The sequence below is a fragment of the Amblyraja radiata genome, chromosome 14 (assembly GCF_010909765.2).
Source record: "Amblyraja radiata isolate CabotCenter1 chromosome 14, sAmbRad1.1.pri, whole genome shotgun sequence".
NCBI classification, from domain to species: Eukaryota; Metazoa; Chordata; class Chondrichthyes; order Rajiformes; family Rajidae; genus Amblyraja; species Amblyraja radiata.
Window position 1 is genome coordinate 45,871,021 of NC_045969.1, and position 15,774 is coordinate 45,886,794.

Below are 15,774 nucleotides of genomic sequence, written 5' to 3' on the forward strand. Positions count from 1 at the left end.
CAAGTACCTGGCCTGGATGTCTACCCTTGATCTACAACTTTGGGCTGTGCACACCATATGCAAGAAGAAGAATTTAAAAACCATTATAATACATATTTTAAATTAAATCAATCTAAATAGTATGAGAAATAATATAATCTAGGTTGACGCTCACCCAGGTCTTGCATTCCATTTTCCTGTTTGCGTCTTCAGTTTGGTAAGCAAAGCTGCAATGCATTTAAATTCCTCAGTCTTAAAAAGAGCATTGTGGTGCTCCATTAAAATCACCCTGGGGAAAATAAAACATTGTAAAATACCCAAAATCATCACTATGCTGTCTCGATACCTTAAAAAGATCCGTCAAAAACAATGAATTTCCATGGAAATTATCTGCAACAGCTTTGGCAGAAATGCTGCAGAAATGTTAAAATATATTGTGACCAACACATGTCGACTTACAGAATTTGGTATCCAAAAATAGGTCAGGCATATCGATGCAACAACAGGGTAACAACAGCCTCTTCAATTGTTAGCCTCCGATACAAACTTCAGTTAGTCAATGGCAGTGCCCAGTGCTCATAAGCCACTGAATGGTTGCTGTCCATTTCATAAATTCAATTATTTCTCCACGTATTCTGTTCTGAACAGAGAAAGACTAGAGAGATTGGTGGCCTGATGTCCATTGGACCTGAACAACCTAAGACTTGAAAGGGATGGAGGAGTACTTCACCTTCTGGCGACTTTGCCCTAACCCATCTAAGACAACTGTCACTGCCTTTCACCTCAGCGATCTGCTCGCCAATGCAAAGCTCCGAGTGTCCATTTGTGGTAAGCCGGTGAAGAATGAAGAATTCCCCAAGTACCTCGGAGTCACCCTGGATCACACCCTCACCTATCGTGAACACCTGAAGAGGGTGGCTGATAAACTGAAAGCAAGGGTCAACATCATCAGGAAACTGCAGGCAACAGCTGGGGATCCAATGCACACACCCTCCTGTACAGGGGTGTGGGCATTAGGTCCTGCACTAATAAATGGTTTGGGACTTGGGGTAGGAGCAATGCACAGAATAATCGAACCCTGCATTCAATGGATAATCAGGTAGAATACCAGAAAATTGCAGAGCTATTTGGTGATGGTTTGGAGTAGTGTCCTTAGATGCCTAAGGTGATATTTGACATAGGGCAGGGACAGAAACATTGAGGATCTATGACAATGGATCAGATTTGCATCAGATTTGGAGGAAAGAGGGATACAACAGATCACAGTAATAGATGTAGTACCAGGGACACCACAGGGGATGAAAGGCAAGTAGATGGCATTTGACTGGTGTATCACTTTGGCAAATGAACTGGGAAAGCCGTGAAGTCCCAGGAATGCACAATAATGGTGGCTCCTGAGACAACGTAGTTCAAAGGCAACATTGAATAATGAATCATGCCATGCCAAATGCCCTAATGCAGGAATTGCATCAGAAGTGACTCACACTTGGAAGTGCAGGGATAAACTTCCAGAATAGCACATGGCAATCCAGAAATAACTATTGTTCTATTTCATCCCCACCAAAATGAAATCAAATTTCAGTTGAATAACTCTGGAAAAATAAATCCAATTCTCCACAAACAGCCAATTTTCCAGACTTCCCCCAACTTTTCATTGAAGTTGCAGGTGATTAAGAATAAAAAACCTCACAGAAAATCAACGTTTAATAATAATAATGTATCGCAATCTGAAAAATATCAACTACAGATGTGCACTTACAGGAGGAAAACGTGAAATAATGTTTTAAAGGAAAACGATGCATGATTTCCCAAAACTTACATATCTAAAGAAATAAATTATTTCCGATACAATACTTCTGTTGAACAATTTGGCCATAGCTGTGGTTTGCAGACCCTGCGGGACATACTGTACTCAAATTATTTTATCTATATTGATAATCTATTTCTAATACTGGCTGCAAATTGTGCAACTGCACACAAACAGGCACATATGAAATATAACCTTCTAGATTGTTAAACTTATTTTTTTGATATTGATAATAAATATTTGAGAATTATTCATTTTTGGTAAAAGTATTATAGAATAATGCATCGATGAAGAATAAAGTTTCAGCCTTAATACTATTGCCTATCTTCATGTAATTTACCACAATGAAAGCGCTGGGTTAATTCACATACATATTAAAATAATAATCTGTCATAAGGTTCCATTTCACTATTTGTTACATCCAACAATTTAGCCATACCTGAAGACTCCCATTTCTTTCAATGGGTTGGTGACATTCATTTGTATTATTTTCTGCTCATAACATGGAGATTCGCATTTAATAGAGGCCTAGCAAATTGGGAAAACAATATAAGAAAAAAAAAAAAAATCTTCGAAAGCACTCAATAAACAATCAAATGCAATATGACACTGAATGCTATTGTGCAACTGAACACATCAAAAAAGCTATTGAAAAAATAAAGGAAACGAGTCCTCTGCAGCAAAAGGGGAAACTGTTCAAAATATGAGTCATTTAAACCATTTTGAACTGGGGCTTTTTCATGAATTCATGATTTCCGTGTTCCAGGCCCCCACTCCCTCATCTTCACAATGGATGTCCAGTCACTCTACCACTCAATCCCCCACCAGGAGGGGCTTAAAGCCCTCCGTTTCTTTCTCGACCGCAGAACCAACCAATCCCCGTCTACTCATACTCTCCTTCACCTAGCAGAGCTGGTCCTGGCCCTCAACAACTTTTCCTTTGACTCCTCCCATTTCCTCCAAATCCAAGGCGTAGCTATGGGCACGAGCAAGGGCTCCAGCTATGCCTGCCTCTTTGTAGGGTGCGTCAAACAATCCTTGTTCAAGGTGTACCGTGGCCCTATCTCCGAGCTCTACCTCTAATACATTGACGACTGCATTGGTGCTACCTCCTGCACCCATGCAGAACTCGCTGACTTCATCCATTTCACCACTAACTTCCATTCGGCACTCATTCACCTGGACCATTTCCAACATCTCTCTACCATTTCTCGATCTCACCATCTCCATCACAGGTAACAGACTACTGACTGACATCTACTACAAACCCACTGACTCCCATGACTATCTGGACTACACTTCTTCCCACCCTGCTTTCTTTCTGTAAGGACTCTATCCCCTACTCCCAATTCCTCTGACTACGCCGCATCTACACCCAGGATGAGGTGATCCAGACCAGGGCATCAGAGATGTCCTCATTTTTTACGGAACATGGGTTCCCCTCTTCTATTATGGATGAGGCTCTCCCCAGGGTCTCCTCTATATCCCGCAGCTCCCTACTCGTAACAAGGACAGAGTCCCCGTTGTCCTCACCTTCCACCCTACCAGCCGTCACATACAACAAATAATCCTCCGACATTTTTGCCACCTCCAACGGGATCCGACCACTGGCCACATCTTCCCATCTCCTCCCCTTTCTGCTTTCCGCAGTGACCGTTACCTCTGTAACTCCTTGGTCAATTTGTCCCTTCCCACCCAAACTACCCGCTCCCCGGGCACTTTCCCTTGCAACCGCAGGAAATGCTACACTTGTCGCTTTACCTACCCCCTCGACTCCATCCAAATACCCAAGCAGTCTTTCCAAGTGCGGCAGAGGCTCACCTGCACCTCCTTCAACCTCATCTACTGTATCCACTGCTCCAGGTGTCAACCTCTCTACATTGGCGAGACCAAGCGCAGGCTTGGCTATCGCTTCGTCCAACACCTCCGCTCAGTTCGCACTAACCAACCTGATCTCCCGGTGGCTCAGCACTTCAACTCCCCCTCCCATTCCTAATCTGACCTTTCTGTCCTGGGCCTCCTCCATGGCCAGAGTGAGGCCCAGCGCAAATTGGAGGAACAGCACCTCATATTTCGCTTAGGTAGTTTACACCCCAGCGGTATGAAAATTGACTTCTCCAATTTCAGATAGTCTTTGCTTTCCCCCTCCTTCCCCTCCCCAGCTCTCCCACAAGCCTAATGTCTCCGCCTCTTCCTTTCTTTTTCCTGCCCCCCCCACGACATCAGTCTAAAGAAGGGTCTCGACCTGAAAGGTCGCCTATTCCTGCCTCACCCGCTGAGTTTCTCCAGCATTTTTGTCTACCTTCGATTTTTCCAGCATCTGCAGTTCTTTCTTAAACTTTTAATTTAGAAAACAATTTCCAGTTTGTGGACACAAGTCAAGGGTATTGTACACTGAGGGACTGAAAAATCACTCATATGGAAAAATGTAAAAGAAAAATTAAAATCAATAAATTATGTCACCAAATGTAGATGGCAACATATATGTTGACATTCACATTTGCTGACTTCATTTATACTATATCAGAATGATTTAATTTAACTTTTTTTAACATAATTCCAAATATATTCCAATATATATGAATATAAGTTACCATTCACATTTGCTGACATCATTTATAATATTACATATCAGTGAATTTTATGAAGAAAGCATGTTTATGAAATTTAAAAAAAAATCTGTATTCACTGTCGCGATTCAAAAAAGACCAAGACATTTTTTTAACAAATGCACAGACAAATTACCAGTGATTATTGACTTACAGTAGGATTCATCTTGTTTACTTGTGATATGAGTGAAAATGTTCTTGTTGCACACACTATTCCTTTTTTTAACCTCGATACAAACACTAGTAGAGCTTGTACTGGCTCCAGGAATCGGCTTGTGAATTCCACAGTTACATCAACATAATTCCTGTTTAAAATAAATATTTAATCGTTCAATAAACAGAAATATGACAAATCATTACTTAAATCATCAAACGCAAATTGCATCATGCATTCAGAATTAGCCTGGAGTTGCATTTTCTGATAATAGTATGGACCAAAATGTTATTTCCACCATATGTTGTCTTCTTAGATGTTGAATTCCAATGTCAATACCAACTTAAAATTCAGAACTGTATTTGTGCATTAGAAACATCTTGCTTCAATGTACCGGATAGCCTGGTTTGGTAACGTTTCGGGTTGAGATAGACCGCTGGACAGCTGACCGCCATAAGCTCCTGGCCAGAGCTACTGACCTTTACTGCCAGGGCGGGTTGCCTCACCAGCCCGCACCACCTCCCTGGCTGCTTCCAGGCTGGACCTACTGCCGCCGCCACCAGCTGACACAGCTTGCTACCACCGCCACTATTGACCCTTAACTGCACACCACCCGCCCGCGGGCCTTGACGATTGATTCCACTGATCCTCGCGTCTCCCCCAGCCGCCAGCACACCGGGGCTGACAACTCAGATTCCAGACCGAGACCTGCTGAGTTACTCAGGCGCTTTGTGTCCTTTTGTATATTAACCAGCATCTGCATTTCTTTGTTTCTGCTACTTATACAATGATACTCTATTACTCGGTATTCCCTTAGTTATAGTGGACAATCATGCCCCCCTGGAATTTGCATGTTCTTCCTATGACCATGTCGGCTTTCTCCTTGTGTGGAATAGAACTAGTTTATGGTGATCGCTGGTCAGTGGCGACTCAGTTGGCCGAAGGGCCTGTTTTCACGGTTTATCCTTAAACTAAACTTTTTGTGGTTCACCTTGGGCGAACCAAATATTAATTCTAAAGGTGACCAGCCTTAATGGGATTTTCAACACCTCATATTCATCTCCCTTGTGCAATCAACATGACCAATCAAATTGCTTTAAGGTCCACATGGTTAATTGCACTGGAGCACTCTACAAACTTTCTCCGGGGTGAAATAGTCCATGATTGATGAACAGGTCTCAGATGCTGGAACCTCAGACTGCCCTGGCATTCTTTCACTGCTTGCCAACATTGAAGGAAAATGTCACTATTTAACAATCATTGATCAGTAAGATCCAGTGTTGTATCTGGATTCAATGGTTACTCCCATGGCATAGTGGGAAGTCAGGTGCACTTGCTTCTATTCAGTCACAACATGCACAATTTCCACAATATATTTTGCAAAGAAACCAATGAGGAAATACAGTACCTCAAAATTTGATCAGTTTACAGATTGTCCTTAATTGCGATGGATAAGGATGGACAGTTGGTTCCCACAACTAATATCTTAAAGTTAATTGGAACGTGCACAGAAATCCCCAGATTATTGTCAGTCACACATTGTGAAAATACCAAAAACTCTCATCGCTCTGACCATCTCAAAAGGTATTTCCTGCTGAGTTGTCCATGTGCCCAAAATAAAGAAAGATAAAATTTGGTAACATTACACTGTTTTTTCTTCTCACTTTGCAAATGAATCATCACAAGCGATATCCCCTTGTCCACTTTTATCTGGATGAGATGCAAAGTATCTACACTCTGTAATCCAATCACATGGTTTATGGGCATTGGGCATTCTCCCGTAGAAGCACCACCCTGAAGTATCTATCACAGCCATTGTCATTCAGCAGACCTCCATCCCAGCTCCCAAAATAATAAAAGGATCAGCAGAAATTTGATTGCATTGCTTTATTGGGTGAAAAATCCAACAGACTTGAAAGCAAAAGAAAAAAGAAAATAAACAAAAATTACAAAATTAATCAAAGAGAATACATATCTCAACCATAATTTACCTTGAGGCGATTGACACCTTGTTTCCATCAGGCAATGAGAAATGTCGTGCATCCTTTCCTACTATTGTTGCGAAATAAACTAATCGTTTGTCAATTTGATTTTGCAATCGAATCTGCATTAAAAAAAAAAATAACAATGCTCAACTTTGACAGACTTTGGTACAGAAGTCATGGACCATTAAACTAAATGTTTGATGCTAAGTATTTCCATAAATCTTTCAACAAGACATCTCTCAATAAATCTTCCGTTGCCTTAAAATGTTCCTTTTGCTCAAGGACATGCTGATTTACAGAAAAAATGCATTATTTTAAATCATAACGTTCTATTCTTTAAGATAGCAAACTATTATAATAACAAAACCATAAAATTGGCAGTAGTCTGTAAAAGGAATACCCCACAATTTACTCAAACATCACTCCTTCAAGAATCATCAACCGACCACAAGTATTTCAATAATGGAGCTGGTCTACCTCTTGCAAACCCACGCACCTATTTTTTAAAAATTACCTTTTGCACCATTGTCTTTTTTTTCTAGTCTTCTATATGTTAGAAATGCTAAGTGCAATATTTATATAACTTGTTTTAGTGTGTTTATCTGAATCTGTGTCCCTGTGATGCTGCAACAAGCAAGATTTTTAATTGTACTTGCATCCCATTGTATTTGTGCATCAGACAATAAACTCAACATGATTCGACTTGGATTATTTGATGATCCCTTTATACAGCACAAAATTGAGGTAGTCTTCCCTCAATATATCATTCCTATCAGTGAAAATCAGCATGCATAAAGAATTACATAATGATTTGCCTGCATTGTACACTTCAATTGTGGATGAGTGCTGCACACACCCCAGTGCCCTCCAATAAACTTTGAAAACTGAATTTCCAACTGCACCACATTAGAACTAATTCAGCAGCCATGGCAACCAAACACAATGTGTTATTGAAAGAATTTCAAGGCAAGCATGTCTGAAGAAGGATTTCGACCCCGAAACGTTGCCTATTTCCTTCGTTCCATAGATGCTGCCTCACCCGCTGAGTTTCTCCAGCATTTTTGTCTACCTCTGCAGTTCCTTTATTGTCCTTGAGTCAATATCTTAGAACACTCACCAAACATTACTGTGGGAGTACCTTCAGCAAATGCTGTGGGAGTACCTTCAGCAAATGTCTACCTTCGATTTTCCAGCATCTGCAGTTCCTTCTTAAACAAAGAAACTGCAGATGCTGGTTTACAAAAAAAGACACAAAGTGCTAGAGTAGCTCAGCGGGTCATGCAGCATCTCTGGAGAACATGGATGTGTGACATTTTGGGTCGGAACCATTCTTCAGATAGTATTATGGCGAGGGGGAGGGGGGGAGGGCAAAGCCTGGCTGGTGAAAGGTGGATACGGGTAAGGCGGGTGTTTTATTGGCAGATGGTTGGACAAAGGCCAGAGATGAAAAGACAAAAGACAAAAAGTGTGGGATATGGAGATAAGACTAGAAGAAGGATGTAATGTAAAGCCAGAGTAAGGAATATATGTGGAAGGGAACAGAGAGAAAGGGAAAGGGGGAAAGGGATCCAGGTGTGGAATAGGAACCCCTACAGAGAGGGGGGGGGGAGGGGGAGGAAGGAGGGGGGGGGGGGGGTGGGAGGGGGAGGAAGGAGGGGAAGAGGGGGAGTTTGTAGGTTAGTTTACTAAAATTGGAGAATTCAATATTCATGCCTTGAGCTGTAGGCTACTCAAGAGGAATACGAGATGCTGTTTCTTCAGTTTGCAAGTGGTCTCTCTCTGGCATGGAGGTGGCTCAAAATAGAAAGGTCAGTTTGGGAAAAGGATTTAAAATGGTTTGTAACCAGGAGATCCAGCAGCCCTTGGCAGACCGAGCACAAGTGTTTGGCGAAACATTTACCTGGTCTACCTTGGTCTCGCCAATGTATAAGAGGTCAATAGGGAGCACCAAATGCTGTGTATCTCAAGGTACACAAAAATGCTGGAGAAACTCAGCGGGTGCAGCAGCATCTATGGAGCGAAGGAGATAGGCAACGTTTCGGGCCGAAACCCTTCTTCAGACCCGCTGAGTTTCTCCAGCATTTTTGTGTACCTTCGATTTTCCAGCATCTGCAGTTCCTTCTTAAACGCAGTGTATCTGAAAGTATATTTCTCTTTACGATGATGTGTAAATTACAAGGAACCTACCCATGCAGCTACTGCTCCACTCCTCTTGGACAGAAGAGGTCACAACTTGGAAGATCTTGTGAAAAAATCCTTGGCAAGTTGGTGCACAAAACCTTATATACGTGCTTACAACAGCCCCATGGGCTTGTGATGGAGAGAGGTGAAGTAATGTATAGTGAGTATAATTACTTAGTCCAGACATGTATTGAACTTCTTAAGAATTTTTGGAGGTGCTCCAGACATTTCCTTCACATTTCTAACTTACTTATATGGTTGTTTACAGTTAAGGTTTTAGGCAATACTGAGTCCAATATTCTGACCTGATGTGACCTAAATAGTGCTGGCAATGCTTCAATGTGCATTGCACAGCAGATGACAGTACTGGGCTAGCCTAATTTCTGAAGTTTTTATCTTACAAAGCAATTTCCTAGAAGGATTATGTAATTGTGTGAATTTAAGAGCTTAGTTTTTACACACAGAGGATGGTGGGTATATGGATTATACATTATAGTCTCAGCAGACCAAGGTATGAATTGAGGTACATAATAATTTGGAAATTGGGTCAGTTTAATGAATTCACATCCACTAATTATGTCTAGCAGGAAATAACTGTTACCATATTAAATACCCCAAAACATAAACTGACAACTATTTTGTCCAAAGTTAAAGTCCTGTCCCACCGTACGAGTTCATTCCAAGAGCTCTCCCGAGTTAAAAAAAAATCAAACTCGTGGTAAGCACGGAGTATGAACGTAGCGGGTACGTCGGAACTCGGGGACGTCTCTTAGCGGCTCGTAACGCTAACGGCAGGTACTCGGGAAGACTCGCTAATGGCAGGTAAGCACGGGAAGACTCGTGAAGATTTTTCAACATGTTGAAAAATGTCCACGAGAGCCCCGAGTACCGACGAGTGGACATTACCATAAATTTCCGAGTTCGAATCAGGGCAAACTCGGGAGAGCTCTTGGAATGAACTCGCACCGTAGGACAGGGCTTTTACATTATTACTTAAACTGCTGTTCTTTTAATATAATAGAAATTCGCAACAAAGTGACAAACTGCAAATATTTACAAACTCTTCCCCCTAGACAATCCATTTTCCAGTCCTGCAGTTCAAAAAATGTGCAATTGAACCAATAGCAATGAAGGAAGATTAAACTATCCTCAACAAGGCACTGTATATGATTCTATTGTTAGGTCTAATTTTGCTATGTTATTCAGTGCTTATGAATTTCAATCTTGAAATGTATAGTTACAAATATCCCTAAAGTCATAGAGACATAGAATGACACAGTGTGGAAACAGGCCCTTCGACCCAACTTGCCCACACCGGCCAACACATCCTAGCTACACTATTTTCAACTGCCTGCGTTTGGTCCATATCCCTCTAAATCTGTCCCATCCATGTCACTGTCTAACTGTTTCATAAACGTTGGGACAGTCCCAGCCTCAACTACCTCCATTGGCAGCTTATTCCATATACCCACCACCCTTTGTGTGAAAAAGTTACCCCTTAGATTCCTGCTAAATCTTTTCCCCTTCACCTTAATCCTATGTCCTCGATTCGCCTACTCTGGGCAAGAGACTCTGTGCATCTAGAAATAAACATATAATGAATTTGAAAGGAGTTTGAATGTTACTTACTTTTTTAACAATGGTAGCATGCAGTTCACCAACAAATTCTACATTCTTCGTAAGAAGATAGTTGGGAAGTCGATCATACAAATAAACACAGAGCATAAGCATCATGATAGGATTTGGATCTGAAATGTCTGTGGCCTATTAAACAAAATAAAAGGATATTCATTTTTTAAAATTGAATTAATATTTTAAGATCTATTGTTCATCATGTGTACTATTGAATGCCAGATTAACAGCTAACTAACACACTAAAACCTCTGCAATAAAATATAGAACTGATGATAGAAAGAGAATCTATAATGAATTTTACAGAAGAAATAGCAATCAATTAGAAAAGTAAGATTTAAAAGATCGCATAAGAGTATATGGCAAAAGAGGCTTAATTGATAGAATAGATATGGTGGGCCAAATAACAATATAGTAGAAAAAAAATAGTTGAGGCTCCATAAGGTGCTATGAAGGCCGCATTTGGAATATTGTGAGAGGGTCCAGAGGAGGTTTACAAGAATGATCCCAGGAATGAGTAGGTTAACCTATGATGAGCGTTTGTCCGCACTGGGCCTGTACTCGCTGGAGTTCAGAAGAATGAGGGGGATCTCATACAGAATAGTGAAAGGCTTGGATTGAGTGGATGTGGAGAGGATGTTTTCACTAGTGGGAGAGTCTAGGACTAGAGGTCATAGCCTCAAAATTAAATTATGTTCTTGTAGCAAGGAGGCCAAGTCAGTGGAAATGTCTAAGGCAGAGATAGAAAGATTCTTGATTAATACAGGTGTCAGAGGTTATGAGGAGAAGGCAGGAAAATTGGGTTGGGAGGGAGTGATAGATCAGCCATGATTGATTGGCAGACTTGATGTGCCGAATGACCTAATCCTTATGACCTTTTGAAAAAATTTGCTTGTTAATTAAAAAAGTATATATTTGAAAAAAGAATCAGGCTTTGTATGTAATATAAAGGAAAATGCTGGTTGCCAATGTAATTATAACACTGTGGTATTTAGAATTGTATTAATATCTTAACCAAGACCAAAATAATTGTTATCATTACCTTGTGCAAAAAAATATAAATGTATTTATTCTGCATTCTAATTATATTGTGACATTGTGCACACTGTTTACCTGTATGTCAAAATCAAGGCCAATAGCATTAAATGCATTTAAGAGTACCAAGCTATTATGCAGGCATTGCTCAGGAGTAGATGGACATGTGAACATATTCTCCAGATAAGTTGGAATCTGTAAAGAGAGGCGTTGTTTCACATCTTATTGCACTTCTTGTTGCACCAATATATAAAGTAATGCAATTGTAAAATAATTCTGGCAAAGTCATTTTAATATTATTTTGTTACAAGAGAAATTGTAAAATTATGCATAAAAAGTTGATCAACAGTATTTATAACCATTTGCTACACTGCTCTCACATACAAAATATCATGGTTGACTTTGAGCTTCTTTCACAAGGTTATTTTAATTCAAGTACCTGAAATCATTCTCATGATTCCTAATTCCCTAATTCTCAATGAGATTTTCAAAGCATACCTGGAAATCATGTCTGTTAACACTGTTAGAAAATGGACTTAAAACTTTGGGCTTTTTCCAAATCATTACAGTATCAAATGAGACCTCATTTTAAACTAAAAATATGATAAGAAAACTTTGAAAACACATTCCAATCATTATGTGTTAGAAGGATTGCAGGTGTTGGTTTAAACCGAAGATAGACACAAAAAGCTGGAGTAAATCAGTGGGTCAGATAGCATCTCTGAAGAAAAGGAGGCTTTTAATGTTGAGGGGTCTTGACCTGAAACGTCACCTATTCCTTTTCTCCAGAGATTCTGTCTGACCCACTGAGTTACTCCAGCCCTTTGTTGCAATCATTATATTTGAAGGACTCTGCTGCAAAGGAGAGCAAATTGAATACAGAGTATGTTAGTATGATCCTTTGAATCATTTATGCTTCACTGGATAACAAGGTTGCGACGTGAATTATGTGCTCCTGTCCTTTAAGTTCCCTTGGCAGTCTACCCCAATTCTTTGATTCTTATTGTATTGCTGCAAGAGCAGTACTTATCCTGAAATTTTTGTGGACTCCTGCTAAGTGCAGTAAGCAAATGCACAAGTTGAAAAGTTTTGAGATTTCACAACAAATTGAACAAGAAGCTTGTAGAAAAGAATAACCTTTGGTCGGCACAGTGGCGCCGCGGTAGAGTTGCTACCTTACAGTGCTTTCAGCGCCAGTGACCCGGGCTCGATCCTGGCTACGGGTGATGTTTGTACAGAATTTGTACATTCTCCCTGTGACCGCGTGGGCTTTCTCTGAGATCTTTGTAGGTTAATTGGCTTGGTTAAAGTGTAAATTGTGGTTTACAAAGTGTAACTTTGGTTAAAGTGTAAATTGTCCCTAGTGTGTGTAGGATAGTGTTAATATACGGGGTTGCTGGGCCGAAGGGCCTGTTTTCACACTGTATCTCTAAAACTGAAACTATAACGAAAAAAGCTTTGTGAAAAAAACATTTCACGGTGCCACATTTGTGAAGTTAAAGTATTTATTGCCAGATTACACAGGCAATTCCAAACAAAATCCAATGTTATCAGGCAGCAATTTACGAAACCCCATGCGAGAGATGGTTTACCAACATCATATTTAGATTGGTAATCCATCTATCTGATAACTACACGTTTTATCTGGAAGTCAGAAGATTCTCATCGTTTGCAACCTGCCAACTTTTTGTTTTGCTGGTTTCCTTGCCACCTGTTGCAGAGCATACGAACCCTCAATAGTTACAATCATACCATTCCACAAATACCTGATCACTCAAATTCAAAATTCATTGTTCACTCAGATAACATAACCCAATAATACAACATTGAAAGGAAGAATAACAATTTTTTTTTAAAGTAACAAGTTTTCAGGCCAGGATGTTTCCTGGATTGTAGTTATAAGGTGAGCTGGGAAAGGCTGGGTTTATTTTCACTGAAGCTTAGGAGGCTGACAGGTTTATAAAACTATAATGCTACAGATAGGATAGATAGTCAATTTTCCCCCAAGGTAGGGTGTCCAGAATTAAAGAGCACAAGTTTAAGGGGAGAATAGGAAAAATTTAAAGAAGATCTAAAGGTTATATTCCTCACACAGAGAATGGTGAATTTCTGGAATAAGATGCCAGAGGAGGTTGTATAGGCAGACACAATTACAAAATTTGAAATGCTTTTGGCCAGACATTTAGTTAGGAAAGGCATAAAGTGATATGGGCTTAGTACTGGCTAATCAGATCAGCATGGACAAGGTGAGCCAAAAGGCCCTGGGGCTCAGTGATTTACAATTCTATGATTCTATGAGCCTGCTCAAACATTCAATAAAATCATTTCCGATTCTCCATCTCAACAACTTCATATCCAAACCCAATATCATAAATTCCCATATATTTATTTATATTAACTCATATCTGACTTTTGTTTCGAGAGATACTTACACACTAGATGAAATATCTGTAAATGATCCATCCACAATAATTATTACCTGTGCATGTTCAATACCTTCAAGGTGGCTGTAATAGTAATTATCACAGGAAAATCTCACAGAGACTGCACTGTTCCCAGATCTATAAGGCCTACACTTGTCTTTAAATAAAGCTCTATGTGTGATTTCTAATTGATTATTTGGGCATCGGGTAAATCTAACGTTTAATCTGGAACATGCTGTTACAAAACACCAAAAAGGAGCTGAAAAAAACCACAGGAGAGGAGAAAGAAAAAAGATGTGATTGATCAATGCTACTAATTGTGTGAAAGTAATTAACCTGTTCTTAGTTCATCAACAAAGCCAAAGTAAGCATATTCCTGGGCCTCAAGGGAGCATATACACTGATGAAGGAAGTAAATGTTGTTATTGAGGAAAGCCTACTTGAACAGGCGGGAAAAAAATAAAAACAGTAATATGGTACAGGTTGAGCCCTGTTCAATTATTTTACTTGTCCTTGTTTCATTTTAAATAATAAGAACATTTACTATTACAGATAGATCTACCTACTCTAAATATAGTTAAAGTGAGTGAATAAAAATAAAATACGTTGAGAGATTTATTCTATTTCACTTCTAATTAAACACATATTTGGGCACAAAGACACAACTTAATAAGGTGTAATTAAATACTTTGGCATGGTGCCCAATGCTTGACTTTATACTGTGTATTCTAATTTCAGGGACAGTTGACTTAGAACCAATCTGTCACTGTATGTACGATGACTTATCTGGTGATTCTGAACCTCCTCATAACACAATATTAAATTTGTTTTGCTTGTATAACGGTCGTGGCTATCCCTCAAAGTCAAGGATGATGGGGATCAGAGGGTATGGAGAGAAGGCAGGTACGGGATACTGAGTTGGATGATCAGCCATGATCATATTGAATGGCGGTGCAGGCTCGAAGGGCCGAATGGCCTACTCCTGCACCTAATTTCTATGTTTCTATGTTTCTATGGTCTACTTTCTGTTGTTTTTACGTTCTGTTGTTTTTATGGTCTCTCAGGTGGCTTATGAGTCCAATCCTGGCTTTGAAAGTTCTTTGACATTCAGGACAGGTTATTCCAGATGGCAGATCGGGCTTTGGTTGTTACTGCCTCTCTTTCCGTTTTCTTCTCTTTTCTTCTAATTCTGCGCATCTCTTGGCTTCGAAGGTCGCTGTTCCTTCTTGGATGATGGTTCGCCAGTTTCCTGTCCTTGGCATTGGTTTCCCAATTGTCGATGTCGATTGCACATTTCTTCATGCTGGCTTTGAAGGCGTCTTTGAATCTCTTCTCTTGTCCACCTCTTTTCCATTTGCCTTTTTTAAGCTGGGAGTAGAAGGTTTGCTTTGATAGACGCTGGTCTTCCATCCGAACAACATGACCGACCCATCTTAGTTGGTTCTTGATGATGAAGACTTCGATGCTAGATGTTTTTGCTTCATTCAGCACGCTGACATTGGTTCTTCTGTCTTCCCAACTGATATTTAAGCTGCTTCCAAGACATCGTTGATGGAACTTTTCAAGTGTTTTCAGATGGTGTTGGTATGGTGTCCAGGTTTCTGATACATACAAGAGCATTGAAATCACCACTGCCTTGTACACTAGCATTTTGTTGTCTGTTCGGATGTCACGATTTTGAAAGACTCTCGTTCGAAGAAGTCCAAAAGCTGTTCCAGCACACTTGAGACGATGTTGGATCTCGTCACCAAGGTCGGCATTGGAGGAGAGGTGACTTCCAAGGTACGGATAGCGATCCACATTTTCCAGGGTTGTTTCACCAAGTTGAATTGACGGTTCTTTCCGATTTGTCTCAGTTGGTGACGATTTTCTGAGAGAGCTGCAACAGTTGTCGTCTGCGTATTGGAACTCGATGAGGGAGCTCATAGATGTCTTAGTTTTGGACTTGAGATGAGCAAGATTGAAAAGT

General features: G+C 40.2%; 1 protein-coding gene across 1 annotated transcript in view; it reads right to left on the reverse strand.

The window, feature by feature from the left end:
- The window catches only part of cfap47 (cilia and flagella associated protein 47), a 433,070-nt gene that overhangs the window by 275,244 nt on the left and 142,052 nt on the right, over positions 1-15,774 (reverse strand). Inside the window, exons 34-39 of the mRNA XM_033032292.1 lie at positions 11,461-11,577; positions 10,345-10,479; positions 6,541-6,653; positions 4,550-4,700; positions 2,226-2,314; positions 155-268 (exon numbers count right to left, since the gene is read on the reverse strand). Of these exons, the coding sequence (XP_032888183.1) occupies positions 155-268; positions 2,226-2,314; positions 4,550-4,700; positions 6,541-6,653; positions 10,345-10,479; positions 11,461-11,577 (719 nt within the window). The remainder of the gene's footprint in view (positions 1-154; positions 269-2,225; positions 2,315-4,549; positions 4,701-6,540; positions 6,654-10,344; positions 10,480-11,460; positions 11,578-15,774) is intronic.